This window comes from Felis catus, chromosome A1, assembly GCF_018350175.1.
Source record: "Felis catus isolate Fca126 chromosome A1, F.catus_Fca126_mat1.0, whole genome shotgun sequence".
In the NCBI taxonomy this organism is placed as follows: domain Eukaryota; kingdom Metazoa; phylum Chordata; class Mammalia; order Carnivora; family Felidae; genus Felis; species Felis catus.
In genome coordinates, this window is record NC_058368.1 from 15,184,936 (window position 1) to 15,200,548 (window position 15,613).

At 35.4% G+C, this 15,613-nt stretch overlaps 1 protein-coding gene across 7 annotated transcripts in view; it reads right to left on the minus strand.

Moving 5' to 3' along the window:
• The window catches only part of SPART (spartin), a 91,287-nt gene that overhangs the window by 4,581 nt on the left and 71,093 nt on the right, over positions 1-15,613 (minus strand). For 6 of the 7 annotated variants that reach the window (XM_019825498.3, XM_019825488.3, XM_011285953.4 and 3 more), the window contains exons 5-8: positions 12,425-12,548; positions 7,640-7,834; positions 6,444-6,602; positions 6,274-6,364 (exon numbers count right to left, since the gene is read on the minus strand). In XM_019825498.3, the coding sequence (XP_019681057.1) occupies positions 6,274-6,364; positions 6,444-6,602; positions 7,640-7,834; positions 12,425-12,548 (569 nt within the window). Of the gene's footprint in view, positions 1-2,771; positions 2,815-6,273; positions 6,365-6,443; positions 6,603-7,639; positions 7,835-12,424; positions 12,549-15,613 lie in introns of all 7 variants that reach the window. The other variant, XM_045052025.1, reaches the window with a different exon arrangement.

Genomic DNA, 15,613 nt, shown 5'->3' on the forward strand with positions numbered 1-15,613 from the left:
TTATAAAATGGCTTTTAAGCAGTTCTGTTTATTTCCTTTAATATATCCTCACCCTATCATCTCTGCTTCCCAATATGCCTTAAAACCAGTATTCCTGGCAGGCATCTATTTTTCTCTTCCTTTATAAGTAACTGCTCAGTTCTTTCCTTTATTTGGACTACATTGTAAATTCAAACTACACTGTTAAAAACCAGAAAGTCTATCTCTGATAAAAAGACAATGTTTATTTTTGATTTCTTACTTTTTAAAAAGTTAACTTTAATTACAGCTTATTAGATTTTATATTAAAGAGCAATAAAAATGAATACAAAGAATGCTCTAAATAAGTCAATGAGACTTAATACACAGTTTGAATGAGACTTCTCAGAAATTTCTCCAGCACATTCAGCAATGTCTACAAAGACAGCACAGTGGTGGTGATTCTAGATTTCACTAATTGTAACAAAATTTCAGTCATAACAAATTTCAAACAAATCTTCCTAAAATTCAATTCACATGCAACCTTCAAAACTATTCTTGAAAATATTAATCTTAAATATTTTAAATAGAAATAGCTTCTTCTGGGGCGCCTGGGTGGCGCAGTCGGTTAAGCGTCTGACTTCAGCCAGGTCACGATCTCGCGGTCCGGGAGTTCGAGCCCCGCGTCAGGCTCTGGGCTGATGGCTCGGAGCCTGGAGCCTGTTTCCGATTCTGTGTCTCCCTCTCTCTCTGCCCTTCCCCCGTTCAAGCTCTGTCTCTCTCTGTCCCAAAAATAAATAAACGTTGAAAAAAAAATTAAAAAAAAAAAAAAAAAGAAATAGCTTCTTCTTAGTGTACCCATCAAAGATAGGTGGATTGTGGCCAATTTCTAAAGGATGTTTTTTTTTTTCAGCATTTATTTTTTTATTTTTTGGGACAGAGAGAGACAGAGCATGAACAGGGGAGGGGCAGAGAGAGAGGGAGACACAGAATCGGAAGCAGGCTCCAGGCTCTGAGCCATCAGCCCAGAGCATGACGCGGGGCTTGAACTCCCGGACCGCGAGATCGTGATCTGGCTGAAGTCGGACGCTTAACCGACTGCGCCACCCAGGCGCCCCTCTAAAGGATGTTTAAGGTGAAGCTGAGGAATTTAAACTTTATCTTGAAACCAATGGGAATGGCATAACCAAAATTACATTTTAGAAAAATCTAACTCAGGTTGCATTGTGAATTGTAAGGGTGTCAGAGACAGACAGAGGAACCAGTTAGGAAACAAGCTGTGTGATGGATGAGAAACAATGAGGGTCTATTCTACAGTAGTGGCAATGAGGCTGGAGAGGAAAGGATAAATATAAGAAACAACAGCACTTGGTGAATGAATTGCTGTAGTGCTGTATAGTTGGGACTTATGAAGCCTAAAGATTACAATAAAAGTTAATCAAAAAACATAGATTTGAGAGGTTGAGAGGTTGTATGGACACGGTATAGGTAATATCTATGAAGAGTAGAAAAGGATAGAACATAGAGTAAAACTCTAGAATGAATGGATGTGGAAGACAACAGCCCTGCGAAGAAGTTTGATTAAAACTGAAAGGTGAGCTAAATGAGAATACTGTTAAGATTTGGAGACATCTAACCCACCAATCTTAATAAGCATATCTTAGAGCAAGATCAATCAGGACAGGCTACAGTAAGCATGTGACTGGACTTTACCCATGAAAATTTAAGGAAAATATCTAAGACATTAAAAAGTCAAGTCTTTCAAATCTACAGATAACATAAAATGGAAACCTGGCTAATATGACATACACTAAATCTGAAGCCAAACTGAAGGACTTAATAATGGATCAAGATCAACAGATGAAATTAAGCGCAAATATAAAGTTCTTAATTTTAGGTACAAATATCAACTGCCCCCAAAATAAGAAGGCGGCCCAAATTTTAAATAAAAGTTTCATTTTTTAAAAAAAACACAAGTTTGATATGGGTTAATCGAGTAACAGCTACTAAACAGATAGTCTTTGTCTTGTGTGCCATGTATGCCAAATGCTAAGTATGACCAAATAAGAGAGGCAAATCTCATGGTATTCTAGCTGGTCACAGCAAATGTGAAACACTTCATTCAATTCTGGGTTCCGTATTTTGAGAAGAACAATGATGAATGAAGTATCTGGAAACCATACTATATAGAGAATTCTTAAAGGAACTGGGAGTAGTTAGAAAAAAGTAAGTGAAAGACACAATAATAATGTTTAAATATTTATACAGTTACCACAAGGAAAAAAGAAGACTGACCTTAAATACTTAAATAATTCCTGAGCACATGTTATATAGACTGGTTTTGGGTACTATGACATCTGCCCAAGGAATTGCCTTCAATAAATTTGAATTTACCCCTTCATCCAAAGGCAATTTTAATTAAAATTCACTAAACAAACCAATAAAATATGGTACCCGAAAAGAGTAAATTCCTCATAGAAGAACAATTTTACTAAGCCTATTCTTCACAAATATGTATTGTAAGATAAAGTTTTAACGCAGGGAAAACAAAAATGGATCTAACTGATGTTATATGATTTTCCTCTAAACAAGGGTTTTTAGTTTTTTTTTTTTTTTTAAGTAACCTCTATACTCAACATGGGGCTCAAAGAGTTGCACACTCTTTCAACTGAGCCAGCCAGGTGCCTCATCCTCTAAACAATTTAAAATGGAAAAAAAGAAACTTAAAGGTGAAATTTAGAAGCTATGTAGAAGAGTGATGAATTATTTACTAAATGCTATACTGCAATTATATATAACAGGTTTGAAGTTACTTATTGCTTTTCGTTGTTCCTGTAAGTCTTGATGTTCCTAAATCTAAAGTAAGACAAAAGCATTAATGTAACTGACAAAAATAAAAATATTAATGAATAGTTCCCACACATTTACCTAAAAATTTAAGAGTATAATTAATTATACAGATCCTTAAGTAAACCACTCATCAGTGAACACAGTCCCAAATCATAATCAAAACCATCAAAAGTATAAATAATATACTTCTCCAACATAATCTGCTTTAATTTATTTATTTTTAAATGTTTATTTATTTTGAGAGAGAGAGAATCCTAAGCAGGTGCCACACTCAGGGCAGAGCCCAAAGCAGGGCTTAATTTCACAACTGTGAGTGATGACCTGGGCTGAAATCAAGTCAGACACTTAACCCACTAAGCCACCCAGGCGTCCCACAATCTCCTTTTAAATATGCTTAAATTAAAAGATAATCCTCTATGTTGGCTTGTAACACCAGAAATCAGATACGGACGATTATACATAGTTTGTTTTTCTTCTTGTCATAATGCATGTAATCATGGCAGATTTAAAACAAGCTGGGAGAATAATTTATCAGAGGCAAAAAGAATATAAATTTTCTATATTATGCAATCATCAGTTGGATTGGAGAAAAACACAAATGCTTACTCATCAAATACTTTTTCAAAGTGCAAACAAATGTAAATAAAAGTAAATTTATAAATATAAAAATATAAATTACATTTATACTCATGAATGTAAATTTACATAAATGAGAAGTAAATTTAAGAACTAGCTCTTTCTTTTCTTCAGTGATAAATATCACTAAGTTATTATTAGTTTCATACCTGCAGTTTCTTCTCTTAAAAGACAACTTTTCTTCTTCTGGGCAAGATTATTTATAAGTATTACAAAACCCTTTGTATCCCCTTGCCCCTCTCCATCTTTCCAAGTTTCTTTTTTTTTTTTTCCTTTAAAAAAATTTTTTTTAATGTTTATTTTATTTTTGAGAGAGAGAGAGACAGAGTGTGAGTGGGGGAGGGGCAGAGAGAGGAGACATAGGATGGGAAGCAGGCTCCAGGCTCTGAGCTGTCAGCACAGAGCCCAACATGGGGCTTGAACTCATGAACTATGAGATCACGATCTGAGCTGCAGTCGGCGCTTAACCGACTGAGCTACCCAGGCACCCTATATCTTTTCCAGTTTCTAATTAAATTACTGCTAAGACCAAAGTAGTCTTATAGTTAGAAATACAAACCTACTGGGGCACGTGGGTGGCTCAGTCGGTTGAGTGTCCAACTTCAGCTCCAGTCATGATCTCGCAGTTCGTGAGTTCAAGCCCCACGTCAGTCTCTGTGCTGACAGCTCAGAGCCTGGAGCCTGCTTTGGTTTCTGTGTCTCCCTCGCTCTCTGCCCCTCCCCCACTCATGCTCTGTCTCAAAAATAAATAAACGTTAAAAATTAAAAAAAAAAAACATAATTATTAAAAAAAAAATACAAACCTACTTAACTAAATTCTCACCTGTTTTTTCATTCCGTGAATCTTTGGAGGAAAGGATAAAAAGAATAGCAATATGTACCATAATAGAAATAAATGAGCTCAGAGTCACTGTTAAAATATCCTTCTCATCATATTAAGTTCTCCTCACTAAGGACAAAAAATACAAAACCTACACCAAAACTTTGATAGTTATGTGAATCCCTAACCTTTAATAAGGCTCCACTTAATCGTACTTAGGTAATCTTTTTTTTTCATTAAAGTAGGAAATGGACAAATCCAATGAAGCATTTCCTAACATGACTAACATGTTTCTAACATGACTGCCTAATTATCTCTGCTAAAAAATGATACTGATAATCTAAAACGAATTCACTTTTGGCCTAAAAGGCACTTCTGACTTTCTTCTGCTCTTGCAACAAGAAACTGTTATTCTAATTACGACTGATCCACCAAAGTAACCTCAAAGCCGTAACACAAAGAGCATTAGAGATCAATGGTATAAGTAGCAAAAGATAAGACTGAAGACTTGGGTTTTATATTTCCACCACAAGAATTACAGATCTTTTCTGGATCTTCTTTGCCAAATCTTTTAGTCAAATTGAAACTGTAATATGATGTGTCATGTTGCTTTGATTCAAAGGTATGCATGCCCCAGATGGAGATCAAATCAACTCAGGAGAAATTAAGTTAGTTTTTTCTAAGTCAAAGGTAATTTACTATGGTGGAAGAGAATCTAAATGCATGACAGATAGTGCTGGAAAGTAACTCTAGATACTGAACTTGCACAGATGTCCCAACAAGGGCAGGGCTGGTCCATCACTGTTGTTTCATACTGCATGACACAAAGATACCTGGCTTACATCCCAGCTCTACCACTTACTAGGGGTATAATCTTTAACAAAGTTTAACAGCTCTACACTTTGGCTTCCTTATCTGTAAAAATGGAGATGATAGTGTTAAAGATTAAATAACATATACTGAAAAGCACCAAACACACTATCTGATACAGAAGTATGAACTCAAATGTTGTGAGTGGGTAATTAACACAAATAACTGAGATTTGAGAACACCACTAATATTACTTTTTTCTTTCTAAATAAAAATTTAATATTAGGCTTTAAACTCATGCAAAGCTAAGAAAGCAACTCAGGTCCTTCATATTATCTTTAGTTTTTAGACCTTGATTGCCCTAGGACTTATAAAGAATAAAGACCTCAAATCAGAAGACCTGTTTTAAGTCCACCTTAAAATAGTTATCAGATCAGCTTAGATCATTCAATTTTTGTTTGTCCACTTCTTAATATATGAAATAGATGACATACCATCTGTCCATTCTAATAAAAATGAACAGTGGTAGAGTCAAATAAGATGTGACAGAATTTAACATGCTTTGTAAACAGAAGAGGCTAATATTAACAAGGTATAATAGTTTAATTATAATTCAAGTTTTTCCCATCAAAACTAAAGGCAAACATCACCCATCAAGAACATGCAGTAGGGGCAGTAGGGGCACCTGCATGGTTTAGTCGGTTAAGTGCCCAACTCTTGATTTGGGCTCAAGTCATGGTCTCATAGTTCCTGGGTTCAAGCCCCGCGTTGGGCTGTGTGCTGACAGTGTGGAGCCTACTTGGGATTCTCTCTTCCTCCCTCTCTGCCCCTCCCATGCTCTCTCTCTCTCGAAATAAACTTTAAAAAAATTTTTTTAACCAAAAAGTACCAAAATTTACTAAAAAAAAAAAAAAAAAAAAAAAAAAAAAAAGAACATGTAGTTGATAAGGTATACAGAAACTCCAGGCTTTTTTTTTTTAATTAAAAATATTCTCTGCATTAATGATGAAGAAATATAACCATTAGTAATAGGAGGCAAAGTCATAGTAATTCTATTAATTTGCTAAAAATATTAAGAAAAACAGTGAAAAAAATTTTGTTTTAGCAGCTACTCAATGACATAATCATTTTAACTGTCCTGAATTTTTACAAATGCTGTTAAGAGTTTTTAGTCATTAAAATTATAAAAGTCAACTTACTTGTATCTGACAGTTTGTACAGTTTCTGCTGAAACATTGTTAACAATACATTTAGCTGCACATTCCAATCCCTGCCAGACAGTTGAAAATCCTGCAAATATATTTAAAAGTAAGTAAAATGATAGCTAAAGAAATGGACCTTCCTAGTTAAATTTCTGGCCTATTGTTACCTTGAACACTACTTGCTGCTACGACCATAGCACCATCCAGCGGAGACTTCCCATTTCTGTCTTTTTTAAGAGATTCTGGAACAAGTTTGCTTCCATGCTTCTTGACGTGTGGAGCTAGTTCCTTTCCAACACAATTTGCTACAGTGCAAACTCCATCAACTAATATAACCATAAAAAGAAAAGAAACACTTAAAAAATGCTTCCCTTGATTCTACCATTCTTACTTAGCAAAATTCTTATATGAGCATCTAACATTGTTTTACTGCATAATTTACCATTTCTATATAAGGATGAGAACAAGGCCTGGCTAGTTTTAAACAAAGGCTATTATCTGGTTTAAAGACATGTTTGCAGAGCTGAAGGATTATAACCTTGCCTCTTAAATATAATGTTCTTTATGGCAATTTGCTTAAAAGAAAACAGAGACTGCTGCAGTGTAAGAGCTATAGGTCCACCTTTCATGTTTTTCAGCTATGAGTGTTTCTATGTTCTATCAACAAATACCTTACTGAAATAGTAATAAGGTATTTAGATCTATAAAAAAAATAAAACCATAATCTGATTCAAAAGAATATTGAATATTGAATCCCAAGAAGATAATCTTACTAAATTTAATCATAACCTATTAAGGGTTGATTTTACCATCTCAAAATACCAAACTTTAAGGCTATGATTCTCAAAGGAACAGGAACGAAAAGCATATTGCTTGGGAAGACGAACACCAGAATCACTGAATCTGCTTAACTGAAATAATACATCCCTCCACTTGACCCTCAGCTATGACACAGTGAGCTGTCCTTAAAAGAATGTATCATATTCAAGGATAGCCAATACATTCAGAGCCATTCCTTTTCAAAGGTACAGACACTTCCCTCTCCGACCCATCAAAACAACCCTTTAACCAATGTTTCTCAAACTTTAATATACAAATAAAATGCAGATGCTGAATTGGTAATGTGTGCCAAGTACCTGAAATATATTTGGGTATCAGTATTTCTAATGTATTTGAGCCTTAGTATTTCTAAGGCTCTCAGGTTGATGCTGCTACAGATCCCACAATGAACAGCAAGGTGAAACAGCTTCATCCTAATCCTTTACTCTTAAGATTAAACCACATAAATGTGCATTTAGATTAACCCAGATTAAGAGACCATTTTTAATTTAACTGAAAGGAAAGTCTTCCAAAGTTACTTTACCCAGGAACTGACTGACTTTTGCTGCTCCTCCTGTAGCCTGCTTTGCTATATAAAGTCCCTTGGTCACAGCTGGACTAACTTCCACTGGTTTTTCTTCTGGTTGAATCCGTTCACGGAGTTTAGAAGCGCCTTTCTGGATTGCTTTTCCAGTAAATTCAGCACCTTTGACCAAACCCCAGCTCACCCAGGAAGCACCTTTTTATAGGAAAATTTAAAATTGCACAATTAGAGTTGATTATACCTGTAAACCCTTTAATAACTTACCAACACGAAAAAAACAAAACAAAACAAAACAAGGAATTCAATGTTTAGATCCCAAAGATGCCATTAACTTTCAAGCCAACTTTATACTTATAATTTTCTGCCTGGAATACAAATCTTTTCTAAGTAAATTCATCTTTCAGTACTTAGGCCACAGATCACTCAATAACAGAGTTCTATATTACTCTATGCTGCCACTATAACTTGTAGGTATCTCTCCATGTCACTGACCACACTATTACTATTGTTAGGAACTAATTTTGAGTTGGTACCATTAAGATGGTATTTGGCTTGAGGACCCAGGTATCCTTGTTCTTCTTGCCTTAGTCCAGGTACCACTTTTCGTCCATGAAGTGCTGAGGGGTTTAGACGCAAGTAATGCAAGCTGGAAACCAATACACCTATATCTCAAACACCAAGGCAGAAGAACTCTTTGCTTGCTTTAGACTAAAGGCATAAGGCAAGGGGACCTGTTCCTCCCTCAAACCCAAACCCCACGATCTCAGCACCTTTTAGCTTATATCATAAACCTGAATAACAAAGACAAAAGAATACTCAAAAAAATTCATGAGAAGAAAAGATGTAAGAAGAAAACTTGGGAAGCCTAGATGGTTTAGACATTTGTCATGAGAACAGGCCCTAGCACTTTGCTTTGGCTCAATGCTTCCTGCAGAATGAATGAAAAAAGAGAGAGAAAGCAGCACAGTACAGACTGCTCTAGCGAAAAGGCCCTGCACACATGCAGGGAAAGGAGAAGTGGGAATGAAATGGGAAAAGCAAGAAAAAATATACAAAGAGAATAGTTGCCCCTGAGAGGAAGAATAAAGTGTTACCCTGCGTTGGAGAGCTTACAATTTTAAATATTTCCTTTTTGGCTATACCCTGGAACAATGAGCTTGGACATATAAAATACTTAAGTACATTGTACCAAGGTCTGTGGCATAGCTTTTACATAATTACTTTCGCCTATGAGTGAGCAGGCACCCAATGTCATGTGAAAATCCTGTTTGTTTAAAAAGGCTGACAATGAAAAGTAAAGTGGTGATTGATTAAAAAAATTGTGGTACTTCTGTTTTTGTTTTAGTCAACACATCCATCTGACTCAAACCCTACCCCCACCATCCTACCCCTGGGGAAGGACCAGGTCTCAATCCAGGGAAAAAGCTTTCAACCAAGAGTTCGAGTTCCCATAACAATAAAGAGATTAAAGACCTCTATTAAAAAACAAACCAAACCAAAAAAAAAAAAAAAACATAAAAACAAAAAACAAAAACGTGTATTTTTAAAGTTAACTCACAAGTTGAAAAGATACAAGAAGTAAAAAAACCAACTGAACTTGAAGACTGAGAAATCATAAAACAAATGATAATGAAAAAGGAAAGCTCTATACTCCTGCAATGAAACAAGCAAGAGGGACAGAGTCCATTGATGACTGAGAAGAATAAATGGAAATGAGATAAATGAAAAGTCACAGGACTGATAAAGAGAAACACTAGATCAAATTATAAAGAAGCTATCACCATGGAAGAGCACATAACAGAGATAATGTGTTAAAACTGAAAAGACTGCAACAGAAGATCAAGAAATGTAATGCTTTATCGGTAGCTACTAAGATCTTTTAAATGGCATGTGTAGTGCCAGATATAAATTTATTCTATCCACGTTCACATTATTTGCACCCATTTAATGTTGAGATACAGCAGGCAATGAATGTTTGCTGAATAAATGAGAAGTTGGCAGATGACTTAAAATGATCTCACTCAAATCTAACATAATGGAGGGGGGCTCTAATCAGCCCATTGTCATATATCCTCTACCTCCTTCCAAATTAGCTTACTAAACTCTACTCCATCTAAGATGTTTGGCAGTTGCCTTCTTAAAAGTAATTCTAGGCTCCTCAAGCCAATATTCTACACAGATAATTTTTAAGCAGTTCATATTTTTTCACCTTTTATATTCATAAAACCTAAGACTGTAGCTTTTACTGATCTTAACTGATTCTCTGACAGTGGACAGGAATCAATCATGGGCTAAACTGACTGAGCTCAATTTAGATCCCTGATTACTTATCTTTGTATAGAGCCTGCACAAGTCAGGAAGAAATAGTTGCTTGACAGATCAGATTATTTTCCTCTGGAATAAATCTTGGGTATTTTCTGCACCTCTTTGCTACTTATACTTTTAAGTATTTGGTGAGGTGGTGGGTTTTCATTCTATCTACTAAAAAGCACATAAAGAGATATATACTCTGATTGGCAGTTAGTTTTAATGTAACCAACTATTAGAGATATTTCTAGAATTCTGAGGGAATAAGATGAAAAGTGTTACAAACACCTGCCGAAGTCCCAAGCAGTAAAGTAGGCCTCTTTGCGTTACCATAATGTAGTTTTTGCTCATTCTCAAATGATGCACTGCTGAGAGTTTTTCTGAAATCTCTAAAGAGATCTCTGCCCAGAATTAGCTGATACTAAGGATGCTCTACCTCAATGAATAGAATCAGTGTGTGAAATCTTTGGAGGTCTAAGACTCTGTGACATGCTATACTTTCCAAAGATGGTCAAAATAGTATTTCCTGTTCTACATGTTCTTTTAACATGACCTTGACATTCCTCCCATTGAGAAGTGGGGTCTCTGTTACAATCCCTTCAATTTGAGCAGGTTTGTTACTTTCTTGTGATGAATGATACTAGAAATTTCCAAGAATATGTCAGGAAGAGTATGCAGCCTCTAGCTGTTTTGCTATATCATATACGCTTCGAACCCTGAGCTACCATGTAGAAGCCAAACTGGCTTAAGGCTGCCAAGCTGTGAAGAAGTTAAACCACATGGAGACCATGTCTAGGCACTCTATTTGGCAGTCCTAGATTCTGAGCTCTTCCAATCCAGATGCCAGATTTGTGAGTGAAGGAGCCTTTGGATGATTCCAGACCCCAGATACTGAGTCACTAGTCAGCCTTTGAGTCTTCCTAGCTAAGGTCCTGACCTCATAGAGCAGATCTAAGCAATCTCTGCTGTGACCTTCTGGAATACCTGGTCCACAGTTATCCTAAGCATAAACAAATTGTTGTTTCATGCCATTAAGTTTGGAATGGTTTGTCACACAGCAATAGTAAATAGAACTATTTACTATAAATAGTGGTATAAATTTTAAAAAGTTTACAACCTTTGAAATTAGTTATCTACCTATGTGTGAATATAGGCAAGTTTTCTGAATACTGACCTAATAGCTTAGCAACCTGTAAAGTTATGGGGCAGGGTAGTAAGAGTGAAGGTTTTCTTTATAACTTCTTTGAAAATCTTTTTCAAGGATCAATTTTAACTGTTAAAAATTGTAACTGAAAATTCTGGCTGTCTTTTCTTACCTCTAGCAGCTCTGACACCAGGCAAAATATTTTGTTAGCTCCTAGCTAATTAATTTTCCCTTATTTTAGCTTGTTGGCTTTTCATGTTGAAGGTTTTTTTCTGCTTTAGACACCTTTATTATTTTAATGGGGTTTTAGTACACACATGGAAGTCTGTATTGACGGTCTTTTAAATGACTGGTCAAGATGCCTTTACAGGGTCATGAATTTGGCTAACTAGTGACTGGTAATGTTTTTTAAAAACAAATTAGAATGTCTAAATCTGAGAGCTACTATAGTTGAAAAGCTAAAATGTTAACCAATAAAAGTGAAAAGATCTATGTCAGTAATGATAATTCTGGTTTTAAAATAACTGATCTGGGGCACCTGGGTGACTCAGTCACTTAAGTGTCTGACTCTTGATTTAGGCTCAGGTCATGATCTCATGGTTTGTGAGTTCGAGCCCCAAATCAGCTCTGCACTGACTAGCTGAGCCTGCTTGGGAGTCTCTGTTTCCCTTTCTCTCTGCCCCTCCCCTGCACTCTCTTTCTCCCAAAAATAAATATATAAATAAATACATAAATATATTTATATATATCTAACATATATATAAACGCACGTATATATTAAATATATACAAATATATATATGCCTTTAAATATATATATATATATATGCCTATAAAAAATTATAAAATAATTGATCTGATGCCCTTTCTAGCCAAAATTAAATTGTAGGGCCTACATCCCAAAAAGCTTGGCTGTAATCCTCAGATCTTTAATACCTCCACTGCTATGTGGTTAGGGAGTGCTGGTTTGCTTCCAAAGATGGATGAATATCTTATCATTTTTTGGAGGAAGAGGGAAGGGGAGAAAAGAAAAGGATTAAGGGAGAATTTCAAAGAGGAAAGGAGAATAACTAATTTTATGTTCAGAGTTGTCCCAGGAGTTTGGGGATTCCTGAAGTTTTTCACTATCAATTTTCCCAAAAGTGAAACAGAAAAAAAGCAAGAAAAAACTTATACCTATAGGATAATATGTGATGTTCTAAGAGACTAGTTCCTTTCAGGTATTTATAAAATGATCATTTAGAACCAAAATACAAAATTACCTTTCTAAGTAGTCACTTATGGATTCCAAACATTTCACATTATATGGGGGAAAAGTTAGCATTACTGTAATACCTGACAAAATATTTTGAGCCACTTTCTCACTCCATTCAGGTAATTCCTTTGCTTTGTCTTCTGAACCTGGCTCATAGGGTACAATGTGACTCAGATTAACTTCTTCACTTGGAGTATCTTTGGTCTAAATAGTAAAAATATTTCAAAATGTAAAACAGTAAAATACTAAGGGGAAAAATGATAAGCAGTATTTAATAAAATATTAAGCCAACAAACACTAGTTATAATTAATAAGATTATTTCCACCCAACATAGCTATCAGTACATTTTATACACAATATCATAACTGCCATGAAACTGAAAACTATACTGGTCTTATGTAAGGTCTCACTGGTAAATAAGGTTTAAATACCAACATATCTCCAATAGAGCATTTATCAACTCATATTTAAATTGATGAGATTACGGGGTTCCTTTATATAGCTATCAACCCCTTAATAAGAGTATGCACATGGTGTACTCAGTAAGATTTAAAAGATTTGTTAAATGACTCAATCGGTAAGGATACATCCAAATAAATTGGTTTTGATAGAAATCAAGTAAAGCAAGTAAAAATATATAAACACAGAAAAATCTACTCCATCTGAATGGAAATGGGGAACATAGAAATACCTGTATTTTGCTAATTTAATAGCTGTTATGTGAGCTAGGGCCAACACTCAAATTGTCAAAGCTCAATGTACTCATTCTAAGAACTTAACAGCAAGCTAACTCAGACCTCATAATATAAAATAATTTGAAAATAAAACTGCTTAAGAGAACTAAGAGAACTTCACTTAAAATATAAAACATTAAAAACAAAACAAAAACTTCTATGGGCAGGGGAAGCCATTCATAAGTAAAACCTAAAGACAAACGGAACAAAATATTTACAATTTCTATCTCTGATAATGGGCCAATGTCCTAATATATAAAGAGCTCCTGGAAATTAAGAAGACTAGTGACCCAGTCATAAAAAGTGGACAAAGTACAAGAACAGACAACACACAGAAAACAAAATTCAAGGAATCCTTGAGCATATACACATCACTCATAATAAAATCAATACAAATTAAGATATTCCAGGGGCGCCTGGGTGGCGCAGTCGGTTAAGCGTCTGACTTCAGCCAGGTCACGATCTCGCGGTCCGTGAGTTTGAGCCCCGCGTCAGGCTCTGGGCTGATGGCTCAGAGCCTGGAGCCTGTTTCCGATTCTGTGTCTCCCTCTCTCTCTGCCCCTCCCCCGTTCATGCTCTGTCTCTCTCTGTCCCAAAAATAAATAAACGTTGAAAAAAAAATTTTTTTAAAAATTAAAAAAAAAGAAAAAAGATATTCCAATACACCATTTCTCATCTACCAGACTGCCAAAATACAGAAAGACTGATCAGCTTCTCTGTGGATGAGGCTATGAGGAAATGGGTCTCCTACACTGCTGGTGGGAGTGCTGAAGAGTACAGTCCTTGGGGAGGGGAAATTAGCAAAATCTATCAAAATTAGGGGTGCCTTGGGTGGCTCAGCTGGTTAAGCATCTGACTCTTAATTTCGGCTCAGGTCATGATCTCACAATTTTGTGAGTTCGACCCATGTCAGGCTCTGCGCTAACCCTGCAGAGCCTGGTTGGGATTCATGCTCTCTCTTGCTCTCTCTGCCCCTCCCCTGCTCACACTCTATCTCAAAATAAACTTAAAAAAATTATTTAAAAAAATCTATCAAAATTACAAATGCATTTATCTATTGACTCAGTAGCCCCACTTCTAAGAATTTACCTTATGAATTACCTGCAATGTATGAATCAATGGATCTAAAAGTTATTCATTGAAGCACTGCTTCTAATAGCAAAAACCTGGAATCATCCAAATATTCCTCAATAAAAGACTGGTTAAAGAAAACTATGAAAACTCATACAACGAAATATGAGGTAACTATAAAAAAGATTGAGAAGGTTCTCCATTTATTAACATTGAAAGATTCCCAGAATTTATTATCAGATAAAAAAATAAAATAGAGAACACTCTATGATGTTACCTTTTGTGAAAGAGAAATCTAACAGTTTTTACTTGCTTTCATCTGCCTCAAGAAACCTGGGGAAGAAATACAAGATCCTGATAAAAAGTGATTACCTACAGCGGCAGGGAAAATGGTATGGACAAAGGTAGGAGTAAAGCTTTTCAATGTATATATCTGTTTACATAATTTGATTTCTTTTTAGTCAACAAATTGTTTTAAAAATGGAAGTTTTCAACAATGTGGAAAATTTCCAAATATACTGTTAAGTAAAAAAGCAAGAAGCGAAAGTTATGTCTCACATACTGCCATTTGTATTAACAATTACGTATATGTGTGTATACATACATACACACACACACAAAATAAATGTGTATGTATATATGTTTGAAAATGCATAAAAGTAATAAGCAAGAGTAATAAGAAGGTAGCAGCAATGTGTCTTAGAGCAGGGAGCTAGGTGGCTGAGGGCCAGGGAGGCAGACTTACTTTTCCCTAAGTATCGTTTCTACCTTTTGGATTTCTTTTTGGTATATTTCTTTGAACCATCTTGGACTCCCAATGTCTTCATAAGCTGGTCTAAGATATTCAACATAAACTACAAATAAATGTAGAACATTCAAGTGGTATGCATTAATCCCACAGGTAATTATTGAGCACTTACAATGCAGAATACAACAATGAAGGATACAAAACTGTAATTCAATACTCACAATGCGATTTTCTTTCTTCATATATTTGCTTATATTACTACTTCTGCCCAGAATCCCCTTCAATCTGCTATTTGTATGGCCAGCTCTTGCTTCATTCTTCAGAACTCATCTTAGCCATAATGCCCTCTCAGGAGAGCCTTCCTTACAGTTTCCCACACTACCATATGCCCATACTTATCTATGAGACTAGGTTGTATGTTAGGTGATGCAATCTAGCCTTCTATGTACCTTCATCTAATGATCACACTGGATAGGGAAATTATCTCTTTGTTAATCTGTCCTCCTCACTAGATATTAAATTCCTTAGGATAAGAAATTTAACTTTTCCACTATGCTCAGCATTCTGGCACTACTTACCGAACTGTATTCCCAATTTACCATTTAGAGAATATATACTCATGAGATGAAAAAAAAACCTACTAAACATATTTTTAAAAATCCATTCTCTTTCCTGATGACAATCCATAAAGAAACAAGACTGAATAAAAATGGTA